General features: G+C 34.5%; 1 protein-coding gene across 11 annotated transcripts in view; it reads left to right on the forward strand.

Annotated features, from left to right (window-relative positions):
- The window catches only part of RBM39 (RNA binding motif protein 39), a 30,971-nt gene extending 21,321 nt beyond the window's left edge, over nt 1–9,650 (forward strand). For 10 of the 11 annotated variants that reach the window (XM_060125021.1, XM_060125022.1, XM_060125015.1 and 7 more), the window contains 7 exons: nt 168–372; nt 912–989; nt 4,471–4,521; nt 6,589–6,670; nt 7,157–7,262; nt 7,699–7,777; nt 7,864–9,650. In XM_060125021.1, coding sequence (XP_059981004.1) covers nt 168–372; nt 912–989; nt 4,471–4,521; nt 6,589–6,670; nt 7,157–7,262; nt 7,699–7,777; nt 7,864–7,964 — 702 coding nt within the window. In that variant the 3' untranslated portion in view covers nt 7,965–9,650. The remainder of the gene's footprint in view (nt 1–167; nt 373–911; nt 990–4,470; nt 4,522–6,588; nt 6,671–7,156; nt 7,263–7,698; nt 7,778–7,863) is intronic. The other variant, XM_060125020.1, reaches the window with a different exon arrangement.
- The last annotated feature ends 429 nt before the right edge of the window (nt 9,651–10,079 follow it).

A 10,079-nucleotide genomic window follows, 5' to 3' on the forward strand; every position in this document is an offset into this window, starting at 1 on the left:
CGTTGGTGGTCTGATAATTTAGGTTATATTACTTATAGCTTGAACTTGTTACTTTATCATCCTTGCAGATGTAATTATTGAATATACTAGCTTTAATATGTAAGGGTTTCTTTACCTTGCATATGTAAATAATTGCTGGACTTTTTATTCCCCTCTCAATTGTATAGTTTTCTGATTCAGAATGTGCCAAGAAAGCTTTGGAACAACTTAATGGATTTGAGCTAGCAGGAAGGCCGATGAAAGTTGGTCATGTTACTGAACGTACTGATGCTTCCAGTGCTAGCTCATTTTTGGACAGTGATGAACTGGAAAGGACTGGAATTGACTTGGGAACAACTGGTCGTCTCCAGTTAATGGCTAGACTCGCAGAGGGTAAGTTTATCCTAGTGTTGTGAATGATTTGTTGATACCGTAATGAGAAAGGTAACCATGCAGACAAATAAATGGAAAATTATTTTTTCTTATTTTGGTGTTGACTGTTATCCTTGGGCGGCACATGTGGTTTCATAGGTGAAATTCATTGCCTTAATTATAATGGAATCTACTTTATGATGGTGCTTTTTGAGTACCACAGCATATGTTACAGGATTTCTTTTGCTTTCTATTATATCCTCATACTTCAGAATAAATTTAGTTGCAGTGTTTAATACTATGTCCTGCCTGTACAGTTGGCCTCCCATATCTGAGTTCTGCATCTGAGTACGGAGGGCAGACTGTATCACGCCACTTTATATGAGGGACTTGAGCATTTGTGGATTTTGATACCCGAGGAGATCCTGGAAAATCTCACCTGCCCTGCTACCAAAGACCACTGTAATTTGTTTTAATGAAGTGACTTTCGTATTAAGCAACCAGAAAACTAGGATTTTCCCACTCTTAAAGCAGGGACGTTAAGACCTATTCTTTTACAGGTACAGGCTTGCAGATCCCACCAGCAGCACAGCAGGCTTTGCAAATGAGTGGCTCTCTGGCATTTGGTGCTGTGGCAGGTAGGAATTGAATCTTTTCTATTTGAAATCATTGTTTTTTCACCTAATTCGAAAATTTGCCAAATTTTTGCATTTAAAAGGACTTACTGAGAATTCAATTCATCAAGTACTTTTAACTTACAGATTTCAAGAGTTCATGTAAGGAAGTGGTGATACAGGACATAATTATCCACTCATAATAAACTGTCAGGGTATTTTTGAACCCTGCATACCAATTTTTAGTTGAAATTGCTGTTGTATTTTGGGTTTGTTTTGATTGATTGATTGATTTTTTTGGCTGCATCAGGTCTTAGTTGCGACATACGGGATCTTTTGTTGCAGCACGTGGGCTCCTCTCTAGTTGTGGCATGCGGGTTTTCTCTCTAGTTGTGGTGTGCAGGTGTCAGGGTGTGTGGGCTCTGTAGCTTGCAGCATGCGAGCTCAGTAGTTGAGGCGCGTGGGCTTAGTTGCCACGTGGCATGTGGGATCTTAGTTCCCTGACTAGGGATCTTACCCGTGTCCCCTGCACTATAAGGCGGATTCTTTTATCATTGGACCACCAGGGAAGTCCCTGTAAGTTGTTAAGTCTCTTTAAATCTGTCACTTGTATTGAAGACCAAAAAGTTTATATTGTTTCAAAGGAAAAATAGTTTCTGTAATGTTTTTGTTCGGAAAGCTACCAGAGGCCTTTGAATCAAGCTTTATTTAAAATAATTACAGTGTTAAGAGTGCAGAGAATACTGCTTTCCTAATTAGAACATACTACAGTTGATCCTTGAACAACATGCGTTTGAACTGCAAGGGTTTTACTTACACATGGATTTTTTTCAGTTGTAAATACCACATGGTTAAATCCATGAATTTGGAAGGACTAAGGATATAGAGGGTCTACTATAAGTTACATATGGGTTTTCAACTGCTCAGATGGTTGGTGTCCCTAATCCCCAAGTTGTTCAAAGGTCAACTGTATTTTGAGATTTTGAGTTATAGAATGAAGTGCCTGGAGAGGTGAGGAAAAGAGGGAGAGAATTGATAGTTTCTTACGATTATGTAACAATGGGTTTAGTTTATGAATCACATTGTTTTCTTCTCTTTTGTGGCTCAGGTACTTGAAATTAACCCAAATCTATGAGCTAGGATAGTATTAAATTTTGAGATGTTGAAGTCTTGCTTTTAGAATATCTGAGAAGAACCGTTTGTAGTTTGTACTTTAGATGACAAGAAACACTAACCCAAGAAAGTATGGCAATATAAGATCATGGTACTGCATCTGAATATATAAAAAGTTCTGTGTGGTTGCTTCATGATTTCCTTTTCAATTGAAAAGCCATTAATAGAGAGGATCGTTTCTGCATCTGCATTATTCTTTATAGGGGGCACTTCTGTGTTTTCCTTTTTTTAGTGACTATTCGAAAGTTTGTGAGTACTTTAGGGTCTTGTGCTTCCTTTCAAACCGATATATTTTGAAATCTGATAGGTAGTTCTTTAAAATTACTGACAATCATGTTAGTGTATTCATATGAGAAGGAGAGTTATAACTATTAATGCATTTCTGTATTTATGAATAAATTATTGTTTTGATTTAAACAAGTATTAGACATTTAATTTCTTTGCAGTGAACACGTAGTCATAGAATGTCACGTACTGTAATTGAAGATACTAAAGGAAACCCATCACTTCAGAAATATATCCTAGTCTCTGGTTTTAACTATTTTACCTGAAAACTGTATCCGTGTGTTGCTTCCCATTGTTCAGGTCATTCTTTCAATAATTTAGAAAAATGCTAGAGTGTTTACCATATTCTAGATATTTCACTAGAGGCTGGTGCCTTTAGGGATTTAATACAAATACATATGATTCATTTCTAAACAATCTTCTGTTATATCCTGGCTGCTGTATCAAATGTGTTGATTTGGTTTGTAAACAATATCTTCGCCTATAGTTTTTCAGTGTTAGACATTATTACTTCCCTAAGCCATTATTTCTCTTACGATGAATGAAGAATGACTGTACTTCCCTGGGCACACTTAACTGGGTAGTTTATATTAAGGCTGAAAATTCTAAATGTCCATGGATTGCTTAAAATAGCCATTTAGTTAATTATTTGTTATATTCCCCCTTTTTAGTGTTGATAGATGATTTTAAAGTTTCGTACTGTTTTCTTAAAACTTCCAGTAAATTGCTATTACTACTGAATTACTAATCAGCACTCTATTTTAAGGTAAATATTTACATAACTGGGTATTTTTCTTCTGTCGTTAAAACCTTACACATTCCTTGTTAAAATAAGATAAATCACTGGTGTTGATGTCAATATTTGAGGCCCTTGTTGCCGAAGTTCTTAAAAGTTGTTTTTTGAAACCAAGAGTGGCCTATCACTATATCTACATGTCTTTATTCTGGAAGTTTAACGGGTCTTTTCTAAGATAAGTTAGTTCTTATCTGTATGAAACCCATGCTTTGTTTCCTAACTTGTTACAAATGACCTGAAGAACCATTTTTGAAATTTTGATTTATATACACTTAATATAGCATGGATTTCTGATCATTTTGTATACTCAACAATAAGCCCAAATGGTAATAAAGTATTGCAGTTGAATCACGTGTTACTGAAAATTAGGTTACTGAATTCAAACAATTTCTATGTTGTATATATATCTATAATTTTTAAACTGCAAGATACCTTTGGATACTGTGACATTTTCTTCACGTTTCACACTTGCTGGTGCTTTCACTTGATGGCAGCTTTCTCTTAATTGCCCTTCTCATGTAGAATTTTAATGATTATATGAGAAAATATATTGGTAGAAATCACCATTCTGTTTATTTTTAATACAGACTAGATGGTTAGATTTTTCTTGTACTACATATAGTAAATCTGATGAGATTTCATTCCTGCCTCATTAAATTTCCAGAATAGGCCAGGAAATCAGACCTAATAAAACTACCACCTTCTGGGCTGGACATGACAACTTAAAAGAACTTAAATAATATATACATATGGTTAGAATGGGGTTTTTCACTACTTAATCGGTAGATTATTGAAAGTGTTTGACGTGTACTGTTGCAGTATTTACTCTTTCACCATAAACTTCTAAAGTTTAAAATGCTTACTGACACTGATAGAACAATAAATAGTTGAATATCCCAAGTACTTGGAATTGAATTCTCAAGATCAGGGTTTTCATGCATTTTTCTGACTGGTGTGCTTCCCTTTCCCCATTTCCCATTATTCCCATGTGAAGAGTAGTATAGTGGAATGCCTTTGAGATGTGGAAGAGTTCTAGGAATAGGAATAGAGAGGCATAAGTTTCCTAGGATAGGAGGAAAGAAAAAGGCCCCACAGCCTTGTCAATGAGGAATGGGGAAGGAGGTTTGGCTGCCAGGTTTTACTATAAGTTCATTTTGATAAACCCTGCTACCATAGTCCTCTTTTATTAATGCTTTCCTGACATTTACCCTGTTAGTTGAGGCTCTTCATTGTTCCTGCACTGAGCTGTAGAATTCTCTTTTGTTATAGATTTGCAAACAAGACTTTCCCAACAGACTGAAGGTGAGTTGAGTTTTTTATTTGTTTTTGAAGTGGATGTTAATGTAGCAGGACATAGTTGTGTATATATATTTTATCATAATTATTACTGTAGTTTGTATTTTGGGCCCAGTTTTGTCAGAATGACATACAGTGTCATTAACAGTAAGCCAGAAGGCCTAATCCAAGTCATTACAATTACATGAATAAAGATGATAAATGTCCATGCTTTTTTTGCTATAGCTTGCTTAGAATTATTTTCAACTTTGTATGCCTATCTTTGTGTTCTGATTGTACATTTTATATAGATGTCAGAAAATGAAACTTGTCATTTTGGTAGACAAATCTTTTAGAACATGGAGTCTGTGAACTTAATATAAGGTTAGGAAAAACTAACTCCAGTGATTTGTGTAAGCAGTACCAAGCAATGAGATTATCCAGAACTAAATTGCATGCAGATTTCAGAGATTGTGAAACAATTTATAAAATAGGCTATTTTCTTAGTTTTCAATTATCAAGTAAATCTCTGCCACTTAATATAGCATTTTGTTGCAGTAATTTGGTATCTTATAGGATATACTTAAAGTCGTTTAGGTAAATGGTTCTGTATGAAAAAGGTCTTTTCTTGTTCCTTGATAGTCAGGAATTAAATGTGTATCTTAATTTTTTCAGCAAAAGAGACAATTGTACTCAATCTTTTTTTTTTCCTAACAGATTTTTAAAAGTAGAACTGGTGGATTTTCCTCTTAGTTATATTTCTATGCTGAATTCATTGTGTTCTGCATTCATCTAGGTTGAGCTGGAATATTTCCATGATATATTTTCTAATATTTTTCAGTATTCATAGCATACAGTGACCTTCTAGTGTTTTTTCCAAGCATACTTCATTCCATTTGTTTATGATAAAGGTACACAGTGGGCTTCATTTTTTTATTGTAATATAAGCACACTTGCATCTTTAACTTTCTTCAATAGAATTTGACGTTAGTTATCTTAGCATTTTTATTTTCATACAAAGTTTTATGAAAGACAAATACTTGTTTATTGAAGTAAACTATAAAGAAGCAAAAAGTACTTGTTACTCTATCAGAAACTATCTTTTTTATGATGTATTTCATGCACAGCCCTAGTTTTTATTCAGTGGAATGTTTCTTATACTTACTCAGGTTATTGTTCATTTTAATTACCATAATTTCTAATGCACTGTTTTATCCATAGCTTTGTTTATTATTGTTATGTATTGGAATGAAATTTGGTCAAATATTATGATTACGGTGAGTTCTGTAACAGCTACTGGTAATGTTTTCTAAGTCACATAAAAGCAATGGAGCAACTGTCTTGGAAAATGCACTTCAAACTTAAAACCAACATTGGTTTAAATTTGCTCCTAAGTATTAGTGTCCAGTAGTTTTTTATTTTTAACAATGACTATTATAGATACATATTACTCTTTTTAGTGTTTTCTCCTGCTAGAACAGACCTAATCATTTAAAAAATATTAATTTGATGTTGTAGGTTTTACAGTCCTAAGATGTTAAATCTTAAATACTTGGATGGTTTTATGAATATTATTTTTAAAACTTCATCCTTTTATAATGTTTATATATTTAAAAGAAAATATGTAACTATATATTCATAGGCAGAAACATAAGAAATAAAACATGGTATAGATTTAGTTGGCATTTTAATATTGTATTTGCATCATCCCCTGCTTCTCAGGGTATTAACTCCAGCAGTCCTACGAAATCAGTCTTGTTTTTATTTTCTTGTTTGTATTATTGATATTTGTCTAATTGAATGAATTTTCACTACATTTAAGGTTTAACTTCCCTTCTAAAAACAAAAGTCCCAACTTAGGATCAGCTGTCTCAAATACTAAGTTGCCTTAGCTTTCTGGCAGCTAAAATGGGGTATTGTTATATACACTGATGTTTGATAGCATTATTGAATATGGTGAATTAGTGAAGTGACTGGCTACCCTAGTTTCACCCTGTGGGTCCAGTGGTTATATTGGGCTTTGTTTTATTCATAGGGATATTCTGATGCATTTTCCATGAAACTGATTTCTCCCTTTCTCTTTTTTTTTTTTAGCTTCAGCGTTAGCTGCAGCTGCCTCTGTTCAACCTCTTGCAACACAGTGTTTCCAACTCTCTAACATGTTTAACCCTCAAACGTAAGTAATATACTTTGGTCAAGTTCAAAAGGGTATGCTGTGAAATCTTTAATGTTTAACTTGTCTAAGTTAACATTTAGCATGTTTTCAACATATTTCATAGTTCAAACACTGCCACAATTTTGATCCTTTTAGTATAATTATTTTTCTGCACATTATGAATTATTTCCCTTGAATGTGTTTGTAAGATTGGAATTCATTTGAAAACTTTGTAGATTTTATGTTTTCCATTTATATCTAGTAGTTTTCTGTGAAGTTTGTATCAGTATTTATTTGTATCACCAGTATACAAATATACTTTTCCTAGTCCTATGAAATGGTGATAAACTTGGTATAAGTATCTTTGAAAGATGTCAATTAACCACTTAAATGTGAAGCAAATGATTTTTAAAATAACACACTTAAGATTTTTTAGACAGATTGGAATATATGTGTATCATTTTATAAGTTTGAGTAGTGTCTCATAGATTTAATACTTTGTTACAGAGAAGAAGAAGTTGGATGGGATACAGAGATTAAAGATGATGTGATTGAAGAATGTAATAAACATGGAGGAGTTATTCATATTTATGTTGACAAAAATTCAGCTCAGGTATTTTGTTACTTTCTTGTGTCTTAATTTTCACACACTTGGGGCATATTATGATCACTGTTTTTCCTTAGAGCGTGTTGGGGTTTTTTGTTTTCTCCTGAGAGAAGCTTTAGCATACTGACTAAATACACCCCCTACGAAACAAAGACACTTTTAAAATAGTTCAGGTCATCATGTAGCATTATTGTTGCTGGTTAGTGTTCAAAGGTTGCCATGAAATTCTGGCACCTTGATTTCATTCTTCAGCAGCTTTCACATCATAGAAGATAGTAACAAGGCCAGTTTTGGGGATGATGAAGTATTTTCAGTGAATTTCTAGGTTATATATATTGGCTAGTGGAAAAGTTATAGAGCAGTTTTTCTATAGGTAACTTGAATAAACCTATTGGAATTCATGTTGTATATCACACCTTTAACCTTTTTTGTTGTATTTTAGGGCAATGTGTATGTGAAGTGCCCATCAATTGCTGCAGCCATTGCTGCTGTCAATGCATTGCATGGCAGGTGGTTTGCTGGTGAGTTTGAGTTTTTCTGAGTGATTGTTTTTAATGGTCTAATCTAAGTGAAGAAGCTAAACGACCATATGTGTTTCTTTCAACAGGTAAAATGATAACAGCAGCGTATGTACCTCTTCCAACTTACCACAACCTCTTTCCTGATTCCATGACAGCAACACAACTACTGGTTCCAAGTAGACGATGAAGGAAAATATAGTCCCTTATGTACATAGCTTTTTTTCTTTCTTGAGAATTCATCTTGAGTTATCTTTTATTTAGATAAAAATAAAGAGGCAAGGGTCTGCTGTCATTTGTATACAGTTCCTGTTACCTTGAAAAAATAAAAATGTTAACAGGAATGCAGTGTGCTCATTCTCCCTAACTAGCAAATCCCACTGTATACAAAGCTGTTCTCTTGTTCTGCCTTTTAAATGTACATGTAGAAAATTACATTAAGGATCTATAGGAATAGCTCTAGGGGAACAAATGTGCTTAACATAAAAAGGCAGACAGGGATGTAATGATGTTTTTAATGTTTCAGAAGCCTAACTTTTTACACAGCAGTTACATTTCACTAATGTTGATATTTGGTTAATGGTTTAGCAGAGGTTTCTGGAATACATAGTTTATGGAAATTCAAGACAGCTAAAAGGGCTGTTTGATTAACATCTCATCTTGCATTCTGATCAACTGGCAAGAAAAGGAGATTTCAAAATTACATTTCTGGATGGTATCTTTTCAATTAATGTATCTGTAAAAGTTTCTTTGTAAATATTATGTGTTCGGGTGTGTCTAAGATTCCAAACAAAATGATCCCTGCATTTCCTCAAGATGTTTAGTGACAGTCTGGTAAGCAAAGCAGTCTGAGCAAGAAATAGGAAATGCAGAAATAGGTTTTGTCTGGTTGCATATAATCTTTGCTCTTTTTAAGCTCTGTGAGCTCTGAAATATATTTTTGGGTTACTTCAGTGTGTTTGACAAGACAGCTTGATATTTCTATCAAACAAATGACTTTCATATTGCAACAATCTTTGTAAGAACCACTCAAATAAAATTCTCTTAAAAAGGCCACAAGAAATCTTCATTTTTGAAATGTTTTAAAGTCACAGAAACTTGGAAATAGAATATTAGTTTCTTTGACTTTTTAGTTGCCTCTTTGGGAAAATTCTTAGTGAAACTGTTGCCCTCAAGTTGTCCCTCTACATTCCTCTGTATCAGTCTTAGTACCGTACTACTTATTTAGGGTATTATATCAAAACTGAGGAACTTACCAAAAGAAAACCAAACTGATTTGACCAGGCCTCAAACCTGGGCATCCTTAAGTCTCTCCTACGTTTTCTGGACGTATTTGTGGGGGAAAAAAATGCCTTGTTATTTAAAAGCAAATACTGGAGAAAATGGTGTAAGTTCAAACTGGTTTCCCAAATTAATTTAACTGCATTTTTGAGCTTTAACTTTACTTGGGCAGCAACCCTTCATGATTTGTACTCTGAACTCTGCTTCAAGTTTTTGTGTCTAGGTTGAATCTTTTGAGTAGGGGATGTTGCTGCTAATTGCTCCTTCCAATACTGATTTCCTCACCTGCCTGAATTTCTGTTACTACTGTATTGATTTGTTAGGGCTGAATCATAAGTATTACAGGTTTATTCAGATATCAAGATAACTCAGTTTGAATTTAGAGGCATCACAGTTTTCTACCAACCCTTTTGAGGGATGTTTGTAATTCCCTTACTTGCTTCAGTTATTTAACCTGAAGAAAAATTTCAAGATTCAACTTTATTTTTGAACACCAAGCAGCAGTGTTATTGGGTGGCAGAGACATACATAATGCCAACTTTTTTCTTTCCAGATTATCTCCTAGTAATTAAAAATGTATTCTTGGATCAAGTTACTATCAGGTTTGTTCTGTCATTCCTTTCTAGGGAACTGGGCCAGCAAAGGTGCCTTCAGATGTTATTTAATCTCATCTGTTAAGACGTGGCAAAAATTTGCCCACCACCAAAGAATGAAATTTGGGTTGTAGGGCTTCCCTGGTGGCGCAGTGGTTACGAATCCGCCTGCCAATGCAGGGGACACAGGTTCGAGCCCTGGTCCAGGAAGATCCCACATGCCGCAGAGCAACTAAACCACTGCGCCACAACTACTGAAGCCTGTGCCCCACCAGAGAAGATACGACAATGAGTAAACCCGTGCAAGAGTAGCCCTTGCTCACCGCAACTAGAGAAAGCCCGTGCACAGCAACGGAGACCCAACATAGCCAAAGCTAGCTAAAAGAAATTTGGGTTGTAAATGATGTTCAAAGCAAATTTGTTAAAGAGTT

The sequence above is a fragment of the Lagenorhynchus albirostris genome, chromosome 15 (genome assembly GCF_949774975.1).
Source record: "Lagenorhynchus albirostris chromosome 15, mLagAlb1.1, whole genome shotgun sequence".
NCBI lineage: Eukaryota > Metazoa > Chordata > Mammalia > Artiodactyla > Delphinidae > Lagenorhynchus > Lagenorhynchus albirostris.